General features: G+C 50.1%; 2 protein-coding genes across 8 annotated transcripts in view; one reads left to right on the forward strand and one right to left on the reverse strand.

Moving 5' to 3' along the window:
* Window positions 1-19,403, reverse strand: part of Sez6l (seizure related 6 homolog like) — a 164,038-nt gene that overhangs the window by 25,128 nt on the left and 119,507 nt on the right. For all 7 annotated transcript variants that reach the window (XM_059249858.1, XM_059249855.1, XM_059249859.1 and 4 more), the window contains exon 9: window positions 18,040-18,178. In XM_059249858.1, coding sequence (XP_059105841.1) covers window positions 18,040-18,178 — 139 coding nt within the window. The remainder of the gene's footprint in view (window positions 1-18,039; window positions 18,179-19,403) is intronic.
* LOC131898647 (coiled-coil domain-containing protein 121-like) lies at window positions 6,217-8,550 on the forward strand. Its single transcript, XM_059249860.1, has one exon. The coding sequence runs from the start codon at window positions 6,416-6,418 to the stop codon at window positions 7,775-7,777; it is 1,362 nt and encodes a 453-aa protein (XP_059105843.1). The 5' UTR covers window positions 6,217-6,415; the 3' UTR covers window positions 7,778-8,550.

Consider the following 19,403-nt stretch of genomic DNA (forward strand, 5'->3'; position numbering starts at 1 on the left):
CAGAGGGCGGATCCAAGCCCAACTTGCTGTGTCTGCCCTACCCTAGCTTGCTTGTACCATGCCCAACCTCGAGACCTAGTGGGGGGTCACACATCTGTGTTCTTGTCCAGCCTGCTGGGTCTGCCTGACCCTAACCCATCTGTACTATCCTCCACTACCAGACCTAGCCAGAGTCTCACATCTTGAGCACCAGGGCAGTCTGCTGAGCCCGTCCTGTGTCCTTCCCAACCTCCAGGCTTGGACCCGGAAGCACATCCTGTGGACCAGCTTAGCCTTGCTGAATCTGCCTGAACCTGGTGCTTACTGATTCCCCGGCACCCCATCCAACCTCCAGACCTAGCATGGTCACACTTCCTGTGCTCCACTCCCGTCTGGTGAGTCACAAGATGCTAGCCCATGCATGCCATATCCAACCTTCAAACTTAGCCCAGGTCCCACATCCCGGGCACTGGTCCAGTTGACCCTAGCCAGCTTGCAGCACACCCAACTTCCAGCCCTAGACTGGGATGTACGTCTGTGCTCCAGGGCAGCCTGGCGAGTTCTTGGCCTGGCCACACCACCCCAAACTTGAAGCCTATTGCATAGCTTGTAAGGCAGCTGAGCCGGGTGTGTGCCCAAGACCCCAACCATGCCACCCTCACATTCCCTGGCAGAGCTCAGGTAGCAAATCCTAAGTAGATCGAACCATTTGTCCCACTGCTTTCTCTGTCACTCCTCAATTGGAATCACCTCCATTCCTCCAACCAAAATGACCACTGAGCAACTGAAGGCATTGCCTACCAACTCCCCATGTCTGATTGATTGAAAGCAGCCAAACTCGGGCAACAATAGAAAAAACAAACAAACAAAAAGCAAAAACAAAAATATACAAACAAACCCCAAACCAAGGTTACCCTCCGTAGAAGCTACCTAAAATCTCATATTAGACACATAACCAATGGAAGCCTGTGAGTCTATTTGTGTGTCTTATCACAAAGACACAAATATGAAGGGCCAGTACAGTATGTCATGGTCACGCCCCATGCCCATACACCATAGAATCATTCTCCAATAAGAATTACCTAGATGACCCCCAGGACACAGAATTTACAAGAACAATCATAAAATTTAAATCAAAGAACATAAAGAATCTCAAGGGACACACAGCTTAATGAACGCGAAGAGATCAGCGATGAATGTGATGTCCAAGAAAGCACAAACATACAGCTGAGTGAAATGATGAAGACAACTGAGACTCTGAAACTCAAACTGAATGAAGAGGTAGAAATAATGAAGAGACTCAAGCTGAAGGAAATGAGGTAATCGAAAAACTCATTCACCTAATTAGAAAATGTGGTGGGAAGCTTTGTAAATAGAACGGAGTAAGTAGAAGACAGAAAATGTCAGGACTTGAAGATAAAATAGAGATATTAGGGCCAATGGCATAGACTAGATATTTAACAACATCATAGAAGAAAACTTCCCCAAACCAAGGAAAGACACACATACACACACACACACACACACACACACACACACACACACACACGAAACACACAGAGCATCAGATAGACAGGGCTAGAAAAGGAACTCCCACAGCATAGCATAGTTAAACACTAAAAATACAGAACAAAGAGAAGGTATTAAAAACTGCAAGAGAAAAGTCGCAAGTCAGGAAACACCCAGAAAAACAACCGATTTCTCAATAGAAACATTAAAAGCCAGAATGGCCTGAAGCAATGTACTTCAGGTTCTGAATGATCACAGATGCCAGCATAGGCTATTTTACCTAGAAACGCTACCTGACATAGTTGAAGGAGGAAAAAAAAAACTTTTCCAAATGATGTGAACAGGCTAACTCATGTCCACTAAACCCTCTCTACAAGGAATACTGGAAGCAATACTTTAGACTGAACAGAGGAATAAGCTTAGCCAAGATAAGATAGAAAAGAAACAAAAATATAATTATTGAAACACAAAATAGGACTAAGAACACACACATACACACATACACATATACACACATACATATACATATACACATATACACACACATACATATACACATATACACAGAGGCAGCACCAATACATACCTTTCTTCCCAGCCCCTCTTCTTTAGACGAGAAAGGTCTCACAGTGTAGCCCTGGCTGACCTTGAGCTCACAGAGATCATCTGTCTCTGCCTCCATAGTAATAGAATTAAAGGTGTGTGCCACCACACCCGGCATCATATACCTTTCAATAATAACTTTAAATATTAATGGCCTCAACTCCCTAGTCAAAAGACACAGGTTGGCCGAATGCATTAAGAAATAAAATCTACCCACTCCCGTCTACAAGAAACTCATCTTGCCCTCAAAGGTTAGAACTGCCTTAACATGAACAAAAGTGTGCCATACAAATTGGACCAGGACGTGAGTGGGTGTCACCGTCTTACAAGATAGAATCCAAACCGAAATGCATCAGAAGAGATAAAGAAGGACACTTCATTTTACCGAGGGAGTTAACCAAGAAGACATTACCACCCTCAACATACACACATTTAATGTCATAGAAAGTGAACAACTGGACCTAAGGAGACAGATCAGCTCCAACTCAGTAATCAATTAATAAGTAAGTAAGAATACCCCACTTTCTCCAGTAGACAGGACATCAGAGAAACATCAGAATTAAATGACATCATAATTAGGTGGACCCAACAGTTGTCTACAGAGTATTCCACGTAGACACTGAAGAATGTACATTCTACTCAGAAGGTGATGGAAGCCTCTCTGAAATAGACCACATCACGGGATAGAAAACAAATCTTAACAAATTGAGGGAAACCGCAATAACTCTGTGTATTCTGTCTGACCACAACGCTATAAAGCTTAAAATTAACAACAAAGGAATCTCTAGTAATGCCAGAGATTAAACAACACGTTACTGAATGATGAATGGGCTGAAGAAGAAACCCAGAAAGAAATTTAAAACCCCCTCAAATTAAACGAAAATGAAAACACAACACAACAAAACCTCTGGGACATACTGAAAACAGTCTTAGGAGGGAAGATTTTAGCTTCAAGCACTTACATTAAAAAAAAAAATCAGAATGAGCACTAATAAATGACTTAATGATGCTGCTCAAGAATTTGGAAAAACAGGAACAAACCAAACCCAAATCCAAGAGATGGTAAGAAATAGTAAAAATCAGAGCAGAAATATTAATGAAACGGAAACAAAGAAAACAGTACAAAAGAATCAATGAATCTAAGAGAAGACAAACAAGGTTGACAGACCCTTGAAACAACTAACCAAAAGAAAGAAAGAAAGAGAGACCCCAGATGAACAGAATCAGAAATGGACAGGGAAACAGTACAACAGACACCAAAGAAATTCAGATGATTATGAGAGGATACTGTAAAAACCTGTACTCCATTGAGTTAGAAAATCTACCAGAAATGGGTGAATTTCTACGTTCATCCAAACTACCAAAGTTAAGTCAAGAAGAAATCAGCAACCTAAACAGACCCGTAACAGAAGAGGAGATAGAAACAGTGAAGAAAAGCCTTCTGGCTAAAAACAGTCAAGGCCCAGATAGATTCACAGTGGAATTTTACCAGATGTTCAAAGAGGATCTGTAAGCAATGCGTCTTAAGTTATTAAAAAACAAAACAAAACAAAACAAAAAACCAAAAAAACAAACAGAAGGAGTACTCTCCCCAAAGTCCTTCCATGAAGCCAGTATTACTCCAATTCTAAAAAGAGGTAAAAACACAAGAAATAGAACTACAGGCCAATATTCCTGATGAACATAGATATAAAAGTCCTCAATAAAGTATCTTCAAACTGAATATATAAAAGATCATCCACCATGATCAAGTTGGCTTAGTCCTAGAGATATAGGGATGGCTCAACATACATAAATCAATAAATGTAATAAATCATACCAATGGGCTCAACATAAAATTCACATGATCATCTAAGTGGATGTAGAAAAGTACTTTGACAAAACCCAACATGCCTTCATGATAAAGTCCCAGAGAGAGTAGATAAATACTGTATATGACAACTCCCTGCTAACATCACCCTAAATGGAGAAAAATCTCAACAATTCCATTAAAACCAGGAAGGAGGCAGGGCTGTGCACTAGCCCTGCTATTTCCAATGTCATGCTTGAAGAACCAACCAGAGCAGTAAGACCAGAGAAGGAAATCAAAGAGATACAAATAGGAAAAGTCAAATTATCCCTACCTCTAGATGTTACGATTTTTACATAAAAGATCCCAAAACTCCACCAGAGAGCTTCTAGAAACTGAAAGAAATGAATACGTCCAGCACAGTGGCAGGGCACAGAATCCACATACACAAATCAGTAGTCCTTCCTATAATGCTGATAACGAAGACTTTGAGAAAGAAGTTGGGGAAACACTCCCATTCACAACAGCCTCAAAAATATCTAGGGATAAACCTATTCAAGGAGTTGAAAAACTTCTAGAACGAGCTTTATGTCTCTGATAAAAAGAGATAAAGGAAGACATTAGGGAAAAAAAAAAACACTCATGCTTCCTATCTGAACCCCACTCTACCAAAAGAAACACAGATTCCATGCAATCTCAATCAAAATTAAGATTCTCCATGACATTCTTCACAGAAATAGAAACAAAAATCCTAAAATTCATATGGAACCACAGAAGACCCCCTAGAGAACCAAAGCAGGCTTGAGCAGAGAGAACAGTACTGAAAGGGTTACTATTCCAGATCTAAAGTGATACAGAGGATGGAGGTGATGGTTAATGATGCAGAGGGAGGGTCAGAGGTCACAGAAGCCTGTGCTTACATCCATCACTGAAAGACAGCATCCCAGGTTCCTTCCTCCCTTCCTTCCTTCCTTCCTCCCTCCCTCCCTCCCTCCCTCCCTCCCTTCCTTCCTTCCTTCCTCCCTCCCTCCCTCCCTCCCTCCCTCCCTTCCTTCCTTTTGGGATCAGGTCTCACTGTGTAGCCCTGGAACTAGCTCTATAGACCAGGCTGGCCCCAAACTCACAGGGATCTGTGGCCTCTGCCCCCTCCTCCCAGTGCTGGGATTAAAGGTGCGTTAGTGACCTCCTCCTTGTCCTTCAGTTTCCTCCTCCTGTTCACTAGTGTTTCCCAGGCACCCAGTCTGTGTCTGCACACAGAGCAGCCACGCAGCCGTGCTGAGACCCAAAAGCCCAGGAGCAGGGTAGGATTTGAGGTCAGTGGTGGCACACAGGGAAGGGCATCAGCTACACATGGCCTATCCCAGAAGCTCCTCCAAGACAGAATGACACCTCTCCCTGCTTCCTGCAGCTCCCTTGGGCCTCCTTGCCAGGAGGTGGGAAACTTGTGCCACAAGCCAAGTGATTTCTTCCCTGGGGAAGTGCCTCGGCTGTCCCTCACAGCAGGGAGAGCCAACCAGTGCAGTGGCCATCCTGGGGGCCTCTGCTCTGCTCAGCTCCTCTGCTCCCGGGAGGTCTTTCTCCATGTCCCTCCCTGGAGCCTTCATTCCACACTCCGGGCCTTCTCACTTCGCTTTCCCTGTAACCGCGGTACCGTGGTGTCTGTACAGGGCACCATTCTGGGCCGCTTTCCCTTCCTAGGACACTGAGGTAGCTTGATGTGCAAGCCCCACCCTTCAACACCAGCCATGGCATCAAGAGGACGCTCATGCTCCAGGGAACCCAGAGAGCACGGAGGGAATCCGAAGCTGGTGGAACAGACCCAGGCTGTACCCAAACCACACTGCAAAGCGAAGCCAGAAGCCTGGAGCCTCTCGGCCCTTGGCACCTGCCCAGCCCGCACAGTGTACATCACGACTGCAAAGGGTCATCCCAGGGCCCCATAATGGCACAACTGGTGTGCAAGGCCGAGAAAGCCCAGGTGCTGCCCTCCGCAGGAGCAAGCCGCTGCAGCTTTTCTTCCAACCTTGATGTATGCTACCCTATGGCTCCAAGCCCAGGGTCTATCTAGGCCCCACCCTCACCCCCTCTGCAGCTCCTGCCCGCCCTCTGGCAGGTCCTGCCTCTTTCCTCCCTCAGGCCCCTCCCATCTCTCCTGGGAGGTCCTGCCCTCCCTCCAAAGGCCGCCCCCCTCCCATTCTCCCACATAAGGCCCCGCCTTACAGACCCCGCCCATCACCATAGGCTCCTCCCATAGACCACACCCTCCCTCAGGCCACACCCTCTCCCACCTGGTCCTTCCTTCCCTCTCAGAGGTCCTGCCCTCCCTCCAGCAGGTGAAGCCCTCTCTCCTCACCTACTAGGGCATAGGAAGCCTGAGGAACAGAGACTCCCAGAGCATTCCATATTCTGAGCCCTCATTGTGCAGAGAACCCATTTGGTTCCAAGACTTGGACAAAGGCAGTCGGCTGTGCCAGAGCCGGAGCAATGTAGAGAAGGTGGTGACTGAGCGACGCAGAGAATGGATGGCTGGGGTCTATGAAGGGCCACGCCCTGTCCCGAGGAGGTGGAGGGACTATGGAGTCCCAAGGTCAAGGCTACCCGAGCTGGGACACTCGGGGCAGGCGTGCCACCATCTTTCCCCAGAGAGAAGGGACCAGGACTTTGGGACCCTCTGCACTCCCTGCTCAGGATGAGACTGATTCCTCAACGCCTCGTGAAAGGAAGTACAGGCTTCCCGTGACCAGGAAGAGGGCCGTGTGTGACTTCAGGGTGAGGTGGCCAGAGATCGTAAACAAGGACCAGGAGGTGCAGAGAGAGGACCTGCTCCAATCTGGACTGCAGCCCCTGGACAGGAAGTCCCTGGACATGATAAGCTTATGCTCCTCAGAAGCCAGCGTCAGCCTCAGACAACAGGAGAGTAGCCACAGTGATTTCCAGGACCCCCAAGAAGTCCCCGCCTGCTTCCCGGAGGCTCCGCACATGGCCATTCTCAACAACTATCTGAAGCCAGAGTCAATGACCAGGCTGGAGAAGAGGGTGAGGAAGAAGACCGTGGTGGCCATGAATCGGCTGGAGATGGAGATGGAAGCTGCCAAGTTCCGGAGGGCAGTGCTGCTGAGGGACACAAGGGAGCTGCAGGATGAGAGAGCGCTGGAGGAAGTAGAGGACAAGCCCTTCTTGGAGTACCTGAAGAAGAGACACCAGATAGCCCAGGAGAAGTACGACATCCTGTGGAATGATTACATCCAGCAGAGTCAGGAGATTGAGGACAGGAGGCAAGAGCTGGCCTCTGACTTCACCTCCCGCCAGGCTGACTTCCAGAAGCAGCTGGTGCAGGGCAGGAGGCTGGCGGCCAGTTTGAAGAGGAAACTGAAGGCCCTGGAGCCCATAGCAAAGATAAAGCAGAGCCAGGACGAGGAGAAAAAGGCCCTGGAGCTGGAAGAAGCCAGCATCGTGGCTGACATCCCTTTCATGGACCGAGAGGCACACCTCCAGTTCCTGAAGGAAAGGGCCGACCTAGAGAAGCAAGTGGAGGAACTGAACCTGCTGGACTCAGGAGAGGACATCACCAGGGAGCTGAAGAAGAAGACCAAGGCCTTGGAGGCTAGGATCCAACAGGCTCACAGGGCCTTCTGCAAGGGTGTCATTGCTGAGAACAAGCAGCTGCGAGCAGAGATCCAGCAGCTGGATCAGGAATTCTGCAAGCTGGAAGCCATTAGGGAGAAGCTGGAGCAGCGGAAACAGCAATGGAAAGAGCAGCAGTGGTACCTGGAGGCCCTGGCCCGGGGGAGGCAGCGCCTGTGGCAGATGGAGCACCGCCCCCCCAAACCACAGGCCACCCCACACCCAACCCAGGGCCGTCTACGGGGTGCCAGGCCGAGAGCCACTCCTAAGTAATGGCTGCCGTGTCCCAGGAAGGAGACTGGAGCTCAAGCTGGGAGTAGCACACAAGACTTGAAGATGTCATCAGGATAATGCACGGGGGGCAGACGCACCAAGGGGATGGAGGGCTGAGCTCCTCAGAGAGGCAGAGGGGTCCTGGCCTGGCCTGTCTCTCAGGCTTGGGCCCCTCACAGCAGCCTGAAGGGCTCTCCTAACCAAAGGCTTCCCAGCATATGGGAAACTTGGCTCTTTAGACTCCATACCCTCCTTGACAACAAGTTCCCTGTGGTAGTGTAGACTTTGGTGCTCAATCCCTGCTCTAGTGTGGACTTCATGACAATAGGGTGCATTTGTAATCAGCACCTTCCATACAGTCACCCCATCTCACAGTAGTGGGAGTGGTGTCATAGGTGGGTGCAGGGTGTTCTCTGGGGAAATGGGTTCTTCGCACTTGTGCGTGGCTGAGGCTGGTCTGCAGAGCTGTGGGTTGTGATGTGGCCTGTGGCCCCGGGTTTGGGTCCTGTGATCCTGTGTGACAAAATATAGACAGCTCTCTGAGTCCTGGGTGTTGCTGCAGACAAAAAGCCTCAGCATTACATTGTAGATTTTTAACTTTTACTTAGCTATAAAATGAACTCATTTGAAACTGTGCTGCAAGTGAAAATGAATGTACCTTTGGCTTACAGATTTTGCTTGCATGTGAAATATTTTGTTCTTAAACCATGTTATTGAAAAATAAGAGCCTGGCTGTGACTGTTCACAATAAAAGTCTGTTTATCGTTATCCAAGCACACGGCTCCTTCTTTTTATGTAGAACAAATAACTGTGGGGGACTTAAAATGAAAGCTGCTCACACCCTTGAAGCCTTGGCTACTACGTACAGATCGCTAAGGGATAATGGAATGAAGCCAGGCTGCACTCTGCTGCTGCCGGAACCTCTGGCTTAACTACGAAGTCCGTACCAGGCAGGGCTGTCCGGTGTCCACCTGCTCCCTGGAGCCTCACCCAGCTCTTTGAGGAGCAATTGAAGTGTTTGGACTAACTCAAGCACTCTACCCAGAGACCTTTATCTGGCTCTTCCTCCTTGTTATTGAGCACCTACTGTGTGCAGGGGAATGTGGTAACCCCACAGATTCAACACAGTAGGATTCAGGGGACCCCTGGCTACTTGGAAACAGGGGATAGGAGTCCAGGACCTACACCCTTAGACATATGCAAGGCAGACAGAGAGCTGCCTTAGGATAGGCTGGCTTAGGGTGTTGCTGAGGAAACTGGTGGACATGATGAGGACTGATTGAAATCTTCCCTAAAGCCACCAGACTGGCCTTAGTCTTCATGAGGTGCAGAGGCAGGTGTTAGGTGAGGTACTGGGGTATCACATGACCTCCCAGCCTGTACCAGCCACCCTTTCTGCCATCTTCATCCAACTCCCCGTGCAGCATTTACTGTTCTGTGTGCCGTGTCCACCCTCATGTGGGTGTTTCCAGTGGTCAGGACTGAGCAGCAAAGGATAAAAAACCAGTGAGCAGCACCCCTCCATGGTCTCTGCATCAGCTCCTGCTTCCAGGTCCCTGCCCTGCTTGAGTTCCTGTCCTGACTTCCTTCAGTGAAAGGAATAAGCCCTTTCCTCCCCAGCTTGCTTTTGGTCCTGGTGCTTCGCCATGGCAATAGAAACCCTTACTAGGACAGGCCCCTACCTGACTGGATTTTCACCTGTTTCAGCATTGGCCTGGGCCCCATCACCTGGTTCCATGGAAGCCTATGGGAAGCATGATGGTTCCAGCATTTCCCTGGGGCTCCTGTTGCTGCATCCCCATTTTTCTTGGACCTGAATGTTACTGGATAACTGATGATACTTCAGGCACCCTGCACACAGGATGGACCACAGCGTCGAATCTTCTCCAAATGGACCTTGCCCTAGGCACAGTCACAGTCCTGTTCCGGGGGCTCTCTCTCACTTCACACACCCCCATTCCTCCTCAGGGCCATCACCACAGCAGCCCCACTGGACACCCGCCAACAATAGCTTCAGAGCAACAACGTTTCCTGCAGCGGGGCAGCATTCAAACGGCAGTCCACTTTGGTTGATTGTTTCCAGGTTGCAGACAGGGAAACTGAGGCTCAATTGGGAGAAGCCGTTTGCCCAGGCCGCAGGAAATCAGATCTAGGGCTCACGGAAAGCCTGTCTGTGCTGAGCCTGGGTTCTTAACTAGCAGTTCACACCATGCTCTGAGAAAGCCACAGGTCCATGTCTTCAAGAAGTGTGTCTGGCTCAGCTCTGTGTCAGAAGATGGGATCAAACCGTTACAAGTGACGCCATGAGGTTGGGTCTCACTGCTCCCTAACATCGTCACAAATGCGATGCTGTCTGGTATCAGGTGTCCAGCCTTGCTCCTTAAGAAGGCGCTGTCTGCTCTCTGGGGAAACCCTGCCATCACTTTACCTCATTTATTATATATTCCTTGGTAGTAATTAACTTCATTTCATGTGTTGCTATGAAGAGTGCCTAACAAAACCAATGTGAAACTTGTTAAGTCTGGGTGCCTTTATTTTGGTAAATAAGCCATCTGTGCTGGGTTTTTTGGAGGTGTTTTAGAGGCATTCTGAAAGATAAGGATGAGAGTAATATGACAATGCCTTTGTGGGGGAGGAGCTGGCTTCATGTGGTAGGGGTCGGGGGTGGGTAATCCTTCCAAAAGTCTGTCTGTGCCTTTGAACTCTGGATCGCGTGGATGCATTGCCCCTTCAACAAGGATGCAAACGGCCCGCAAGAAGGTCATGCATCGTAGCTTTCACTGTGGTCCTGAGTGAGGTGAGGTCAGGACATCGGCGAAAATCTTCATCTGCCAAGTGAGGTGAGGTCAGGACATCTGCGAAAATCTTCATCTGCCAGGGCTTCCAGCCCGGCTCTGGGAATAGAATTCTCCCCATTGCCAGCAGAGGACAGTGTTCGGGCTTCTTACCCCAGCCAGGTGTGGAGGAGCCTCGGCGCAGGGAAAATGCCTTAGGTGAGGTTTATAGCTATGCACCTGGAGTTTGCCTTCCATAGTATTCCTGTGTAGGAAAAAATGACGATCCAGCCGTCCTGTCTCCCTTTATCCCTTCCAGACAAGTGTTGGACCCTTACGTCGTTATCATGCCCTTGAAAGGTCATCCAAGAGGCATTTGCAAGATGATTTAGGCAGGCAAACAGGGAAAAGCGCCAAAGCTTACACACTTATTTAAATGTGAATTATATACACGCATACACATGATTCATCCATCAATCTGCTAATTTCAGTGGAGAGGCAAGTCCATTTATATGCACCCTTAAGGCACTCAAAAGCAGCTGGGAATAGAACTGGGCTGTGAAAATAACAAAATGCAGAACAGCCACAGAACAGCCCTGTTTTCTTAGTCCATTCTCCAGCGAGGTCGGGAGTTGGGTCTCATGTTTTATCAAACGTCCGCAGCAGGGGACTCTTGGAGGTCCTAGATCTGCCTCTGGGCTTCCGCAATGCGTCAGTTCTCCATTGCTGTCACATTCTGACAAGAAGATCCTCAAGCGAGGATGGGGGTACCTTTTTTTGTCTCCCAGGTTAAGAAGGGACACAGTCCATCGTGACCAGGAAGCATGGCAACAGAAGCATGTGTCATCTGGTCACACAGGGTCTGTGCTCGGGAAGCCGAGTGTGGACAGGAAGTGGGGCTGACTACAGAAATCTCAAAACCCACCCCCAGTGCCTAACTTCCTCCACGGAGTTTCCATTTCCTAATGGCTCCACCACTTTCTAAAATAGCATTAGCGGTTGGGGACCAGGTAGTCAAACACACGAGTCTGTGGGGGTCATCTCACAATCACATCACGACATTACGTCCCCAATGATGACCATATAGTCTCATGGCCATCTCAGGCATCCACCCCAACCTCAAAACTCCCCAGGGTCTTTTAGTGGTCCCTTAGCTGTGTAAGGTCAAAAGGCATGGTCCATATGTCTAGGATAGGACGGTCGAGTGAATGTTCACATTCCAAGCAGGAGGGCACAGCAAGAAAAGATCAGACCAAACCCTCCAGATTCGTGTCAGGCATCTGGGGCTCATGATGGGATATACTGGGTCCCAAAGGGCTTGGGTGTCCTTCTCTGCTTCTACGACCTGCAGCACCCAGAGCCTCTTCCTCGGTCTGGCTCTATTCTATGCCTGCAGCTTTCCTTGGTGGACGCCCCATGGTCCTGGCACTTCCAGTATCCCACAGTCTCCATCGTAACTTCATTTTTATTTTCACATCTTCACGCACTGGCCTCTTGGGCCCTCTTTGCAGAGACTCTGATCCTGCCTCACACGGCCGGGCCTCGGTGGCTGTCGGGAATCTTCACACAAGCCTCTAGGACTCCCTTCACTACAAGGAGTCTCTTCAGGCCATTCTTAGTTCAGGCTCTTTTTAAAAAAGCATTTGCATGCTCACAATTGGGAGCCTTCGTGGTGGGTTCTTCTCTCACAGTGCCTTTCTTGTCAACCTGTGTGGAGCAGGCGGTTTCTGACAGGCCCAGCCTTTGCACGGCTCCACACCTCACATTTTTCTGGTCGCTCTGCAGTACCTGGTGCTCTCTCTCACACAGATGAGAGTATCAGCTATGCCACAGATCCTGTAATGCTCGATTCCAGCCTCACTCAAGTTCTCAGGACATAGGCAACATGCAGGTCTTTACCCTCATGTCACACAGGTGACCTCTAGCCCAGTTCCCATGGAGCTCTTATTCCCTGTGCTGGCTAGTTTCAATGCCAGTTTGACACAGGCTAGAGTTGTCTGAAAGGAGGGGGTCTCAATTGAGAAAGTGCCTCCATAAGATACAGCTGTAAACCGCCGGGCGGTGGTGGCACATGCCTTTAATCCCAGTATTCTGGAGGCAGAGGCAGGTGGATCTGTTCTAGTTTGAAGCCAGCCTGGTCTACAGCATGAGTTCCAGGACATCCAGGGCTACCCAGAGAAATCCTGTCTCAAAAAACAAACAAACAAACAAACAAGCAAGCAAAAAAGGAAGCCACGAGGAACAAGCCAGTAAGCAGCGCCCCTCCATGGTCTCTGCATCAGCTCCTGCCCTGTTTGAGTCCCTGTCCTGACTTCCTTCAGTGATGGACAGTGAGTGATAGGGAAGTATAAGCCAAATAAACCCTTTTCTCTTCAAGTGCCTTGGTCATGGTGTTTCATCACAACAAGAGAAACCCTAACTAAGACAAGTTGATACCAGGATATTACCTGGTATTGCTGTGACAGACTTGACCACACTGCTTTGGGGAGGATTGTGGAAGGACTTTGCAACTTTGGACTAGAAATGCCACTGAGTACTGAGAGCTCAGTGAGCTGTTCTGAGGAGCTTGGAAGATAAGAATGTTGAGAGCAGTACAGATGATGGAGGCCTGGCTTGTGAAGTTTCAGAGGGAAACAAAGACTCTACTGGGCCATTTGTGTGAAGAATCTGTGGTGTCTGCTCAGCTGGGGCTGAAGAATCAGCTGTGATTAACAGGAGACCAGAACCACTGAAGTGAAACCTTTGCTTTGCTGGGACGATGGATGCTGCTCATCTGGGGCTGAGAAATTAGCTGTGATTAATGGAGACCAGCATCACTGAAGTGAAGTCTTCTGGGAAGGGTTTCCTCAGGGTCAGCACACAGAAGCTGTGTTCCAGAGGTAGCCAAGGTTGCACCTCATGCTGGTAGCTGGACTTGGTCATGTAAGAGTCACCCAGGTGGTGCTGGTTTTGAAGGCATGAAGGCGTCATGGAGAGCAGCTGAGGCTTAGCACTGTGTGGCAGGACTGGAGTCCCTGAAGAGAGCCCAGGAGAGGCTATAGGTGAAAGTGCAGCCCAGTTTCGGCAGAGACCCCAGCATTTTGGAGATGCCAGTGCCATGGGATGACCACCAAGAACAGCAGCTGTGGAGTGGAGCCAGCCAGAGCCTAGAAGACAAGCTGTGAGTGCTGCAGAGGGTGGAGCCGGAGAAGTGACCCAAGTCCTTTGGAGGAGCCCAGAAGACTGTGAGTGAACCCCAGGTAACTGGTCACTGTCTCTGCCCCCCCCCCCCCCCCGCCACAGGATCACTGAGATTATAGAGGCACGCTAGCACACCTGGCTTTAGAGGAGCTCTGGGGACTTGAACTCAGATCCTCACCCTTGGGCGGCAAGCACTTTGTCCACCAAGTTGTCTCTCCAGGCCCTGAATAAGGTAACATATGAAAAGAGCCAATCATGGCCCAGAGGCGAGGGGCTCACACTGGAGACCTGCAGAAGCTTGACCCCAGCCAGCAGTGGCTTCCCCCACCCCCAGACTCTGTGCCGTCATGCCGGTGCCCCTCCCGACACGCCACCACTGTCTGGCCCCACAGTGCTGGAGGCCGCATCTCCCCTTAGCTCTCCTCTGACATCTGTGCCAGGGAACACATAGCCCTAGAACCCTGGGAGGAGGGGAGCAGGGGTGGACGTTCAGTCCAGCTGCCTGAATAACCAGAAGAGAGGGCGGCACCTGTGCTTGGTGATGGCCCGCCCGATGCCGGTGCCACGGCCTGGCCGTGGGAGAGGACTCTGAGTTAATGGTTTGAGCTTCTCAATGCATGGGCTTCGAGATGGAAATAAAGCCCAGTGTGGTGCCAAGCTCAAGGTTAATGGAATCGCAGCAAGGATGAAAGGAGATCCCACTTTCTCTCCGTCCTCAGCCGAGCTGAGACACCGACAGATGTGGCCAGGTGGATGTGGGCAAAACTGCGCATCTTGGAGGCTTCTGAAGGAGAGGAGGCAGAGATAGGCAGAAATGGGGGAGGCAGGGAAGGCGTCCTCAACAGCTTACTGGGTGGGGCTCAAAGCTGGGTGGGACTCCCTCCAGGAAAGCAAGAACCAGGAAGTCAAATTTTCCTTTTCCCCCTGAAGCTCAGGGAGTTTGCCTGGTTACTTCTTCAGGGAAATGTTCTTGTAAGTAGAATCGTGTGTTTTTAACTTATCACAGGAGCAATAGGGAGCCACAGCAGGCTTCTGAGAGCAAGGGGTGTGTGTGTGTGTGTGTGTGTGTGTGTGTGTGTGTGTGTGTGTGTGTGTGTGTATGCGTGCACGTGTGTGCCCATGTATGTGCGGGCATGTAGAGGACAGAGGTTGGTGTCAAGGGTCTTCCTCAACTGCGCTCCACCTTATATACTGAGGCAGAGTCTCTCACTGGTTAGTTAGCTTGCCTCGGGGGTCCCTGTCTGTCCTTCCTGGTACTAGGATGACAGGTGGGCTGCCATGCCCAGGTGGCATTTGTATGAGTGTAGATCTGAACTCAGATCCTCTCGTGTGTAAGGCAAGCCTCACTGGGCCATCTTCTCAGCCCCCCCATGCCACTCTAGAATGCAGTTTTCTCCCCAAAGCTTCAGAGATGCCCCCAGCATTGGTTCTTTCTTTGACGGACACCCCCAGCTTCCAGCTGAGGCAGACCTCTCTGAGTGGACCACCCTCCCTCACCTCCAGCTTACACGGATGTTGTCTTTGCTGCTGGGATGCTTGGCCTCTCTCTCTTCACCCACTTTCCTTCTTTTCCATCCTTTCTTGGAAAATGCTGCCTCCTCGCTACCCTTCTTGATTCATCCAGGCTCCCTGGCTGCCCATCCACCATTCAAGACTATTGCCACTCTGTGCGAGGCCCGCCTCCAGGAATCACAGACGTCGATGTCCCATGACCCCCACTGAAGATGAAAGAAACTGCAGCCAGGGAGAAGGCCTGGGTCTCACAGCTGGGGAGAAAAGGAGGTGGAACTCTGTCCCTGGCCCGTGAGATCAGCTGTTCAAGATTTGTGGGGCTTTTGGCTCAGCTGGAACGGGAAGGCCAAGGCCAAGCTCCAGGGACAGCTTTACATGACAGTCCAGTCACACACACACACACCCCTTGAGGAATAAATAGAAGATCCAGAAATGAACCCACACAGGGACAGCCGTGTGATCATTGACAAAGGTGTCCAAATCAGACACTTGAAAGAGAAAAAAAAAACCTTCAACAAATGGCACAGGGGAAATTTGTAACATAACAGAAAAGGATCTATACCACCCTCCAAAAAAAAAAAAAATCGATTCATCGTGGATCAAAAACTTCACTTTAAGACCAGAAATGGCAACTGTTAGAAGAAATAGAAGAAAACACCCCAAGATACTGGCACAGAGAAGGGCTTTCTGAGGGCGTCTAACAACTTAGGGAAAAACCAGCAAGAAGCAAGAGACTGGACTTCATCGGACCCAAAAGCGAGAGAAGCCGCCAGCCCAACTAAGGGACGGCAGTCGGAGCACTGGCTCTGTGCCAACGTCACGTCAGAGGATTGATAGCTAGTGTCTGTAAAGACCATGAAAAATAAACACCCCCCAATAACCTTATCAATCAGTGAGCGCATGAACCAGACAAACAGTTCTCCAAAGACAAACAATAAAGACGAGGAAAGCGTTCGGTGTCCTTAGTCACAAAGGAGAGACAAATGAGGAATCCATCTCTCCTAGTCAGAATGACAACACATGCTGACTCGGACGTGGGGAGGGGAAACTTCGCCATGGCAGGTGGGGGCTGTGCCAAGACAACCACGGGTCTCCAGAAACCGAAGGTAGAACTCCAGGCCATTCTCCGGGTAGACCACAAATGACCTAAGTTAGCCTTGCGCAGAGAGCTCACGAATCCAGGCACAATGGCCGAGTGATGTGGCTAGCTTAGGTATCTGGACAGATGTGTGGATAAAGAAAACGTGGCGTGTTTACACAACGGACTGTGTTCAGCCATAAGGAAAAACACAATGACGTCATTTGCACAAAAATAGATGGAATTGGAGACCATCCTGTTGAGCAGAATAGCCAGATTCAGACAAATGCAACATTTTCTCCCATATGCAAAATCTATTTTTTTTTTTTTTTTTTTTTTTTTTTTTTTTTTTTTTTTTTTTTTAGGATAAGAGGGATTTTTTGAGGAAAACTGAAAGAGTGGATGGGGGGCAAATCAGGGTGTAGGGATGGATCTGGTCAAATTGTATCAGAGATACCACAGCAACACCCATCCATCAGCGTACCCAATGAATATACACTACAAAGATTATTCACTGCGAAGATAACTAGTAGGCACGTGGGACCCGTCTGCGGCTCACAGAGCCAGAGGCCCTTGGACTCCTGCTCCTGGCCTCTTCCCAGCTACCTGGCTCTGCCAGAAAGACTATTTCTCCAGACACCACCATCTGTCCCTGTCCCCATCTCACAGAGGGCAGTGGGAGGAGGCGGCTGAGAGGCCTCCAGAGGCGCTCTCTCTCTCTCTCTCTCTCCTCTCTCTCTCTCTCTCTCTCTCTCTCTCTCTCTCTCTCTCTCTCTCTCTCTCTCTCTCTCTCTCTCTCCCTCCCTTCTTGGAAGCTGTCCTCCAGGCAGGGCTACGACCTCAGATACAAGCACCCAGAGGTAGCACCTTCACTCTGGGCTCAGCGTTGCCCTCCTGGGGTGCTGGGGGCTGTGTTTCCGATGGGCACGTTGTGGTTGTGCCCAGGGAGTGTGGTAAGCAGGCTAGGGCAGCAGCTGTCCCCATTCATCAAACATTTCCAGCCATTTGTCACTTCCTAGTCACCTAATGTAGTCCAAGGTCTGGCTGATGAAGACCAGACCCTGACTGACAGGGACAGCTGCACTAGCTGTGGAAGGCAGACAAGGAGAAACTGTAGTGGGGTGGGGGTACATGGCACAGCACCCTTCATTCCCGCCCACATGAGCCATTTGCTCCTTAAAAATCTCAAGATGACTTGGTGCGTAAAGGCACCTGATGCCAAGTCTGACAGCGCCCGTTTGATTCCTGGGACCCACAAGTTGCCCTATGACCGCCTCACACTTGCTGTGACATGCACGCCCCAACCTCCACTCACAATAGATACATAAATAAATAATAGAAATAAAACAAAAGGACCTCCGCACATCTCGCTCCACCCCATCTTTAGTCTGAGCTTTGCCGCGGAAGCCTTCCTCCCCTCCTGTATGTCAGATCCCCGGCCGCCACGACCCTCCCTTATGCTGTAAACTGAAGCCACGTGTGGATTATCTGTGCACACCCTCCCTGAACATCAGCCACCTTAGAACGAGTTCATGAGACTAGGGACCACTCTCTTCATGTGCTGCTGGCTGTGTTGCTGTGGCAACCCCGGGGCTCTGCAGCTCCCTGGCAAGTACTAGATATTCAGTTAATCCTGACTGAAACAACAAAGCAGGAACCTGCTCCTCCCCAACCACCTGCTGCGGTGGGCCTGGGTGAGGGGCGCCTCAAACACTCACAACTGGATGTCCAAGAAGATCCGCTTCTCCTCCCCCACGTGAATCTTCCACACACAGTCTTCGCCTTCTGCATAGGGCTCTGGCCAGTTTGGAGACAGCACCACTCCAGCCACAGCAGAGAGCTCCCCACCACACATGGCTGTAACAGACAGACAAGAAGACACCATTGTGAGGAAGCCAACAGAGCATAGTGGTTGGGAGTATGGGGGATAAAGGTGGCATCTCTGGGTCCCTGTGCAACATGACTATGCACCCACACGGGGTGGAGCTGGGGGACAGCATGTGTGTATATGTGCAGGCATGCACCTGCATGTGTGTGTGTATGCATTTGTGTGTGTTTGTGTTTGTGTGTGTGTGTGTGTGTGTGTGTGTGTGTGTGTGTGTGTGTGTGTAGACGGCTGGCCTCATCTGCATCTCTGAGAGGGCAGAGGTTGGCAGTGTCTTCCCCACTGAGGACAGCTCACACTGTTCTGCTAACTTTGGATAAGGTGTGTATGGTCTCATAGCCTCAGCTTCCTTCCTTGTGTGGTCAGGAAATGCCCTTGCCGGCCCACTGTCATATGATGGAGCATGACCGAGCTCACCATATCAGCTTGCAGCACCTCCCCTGGACCCACTGAATGCCCAGATGGCAACCAGGCTCAAGGTTCTGAAAGATTCAGCCTGGACCAGAAGCGGAGATGTGGCGGTTGCTTTCTCAGTTCTATTCTGTTTACTGCCTTGGAAAGTCCTCAGTACGGCAGAGGCTAAACCCTCAATAAATGCTGCTCTGTTAATGTAACACATTTAATTCAGGGGCCAATCCCTCACCAGGGCAAGGCTGTGACTTCACGCCAACTGCCAGGTGGTTGCCGGGAGTGAGGACACCCTTTATTCCTCCATATACCAGAGCTCAGTGGCCTTGGATACAGGGACTGGGGAGCCAGTGTGGGTGGGGGTTGTCACATCCAACATTGTCCAGGCCCTGAGAACAGGGAGGCAAAGCTCACTCTCTCTTCCAGTGACCCTAGAATGGGCTTGGGCGTGCACCTTCCTTCCATGTCTGATTCATTATCATGAATGGGGCTGGTGTCTACTGTGTGTGGCTGTAGAGACAGTGTTGTCCTGAGGGACATGCAGCCCTCAGCAGGGTGATGGTCCTTCATGACACCCAGAGCTGCCATGTGCAGTTGACTGGGTTGTGCACTGAGGCAGCGTTATGAGGCAGGGGGATTATATAGAATATGACACCAGAGAGGGCTCTCCTGCCACAGCAGCTGTACACTGCAGGTCTTGGGCCAGCAGGAAAGAGCAAGTTCCTAAAACGGACCATTTTGTGACTCCCCAAGAACCAGCAGCAACCAGATCCAGAGGACCGTTGGTAA

Source organism: Peromyscus eremicus, chromosome 23, assembly GCF_949786415.1.
Source record: "Peromyscus eremicus chromosome 23, PerEre_H2_v1, whole genome shotgun sequence".
NCBI classification, from domain to species: domain Eukaryota; kingdom Metazoa; phylum Chordata; class Mammalia; order Rodentia; family Cricetidae; genus Peromyscus; species Peromyscus eremicus.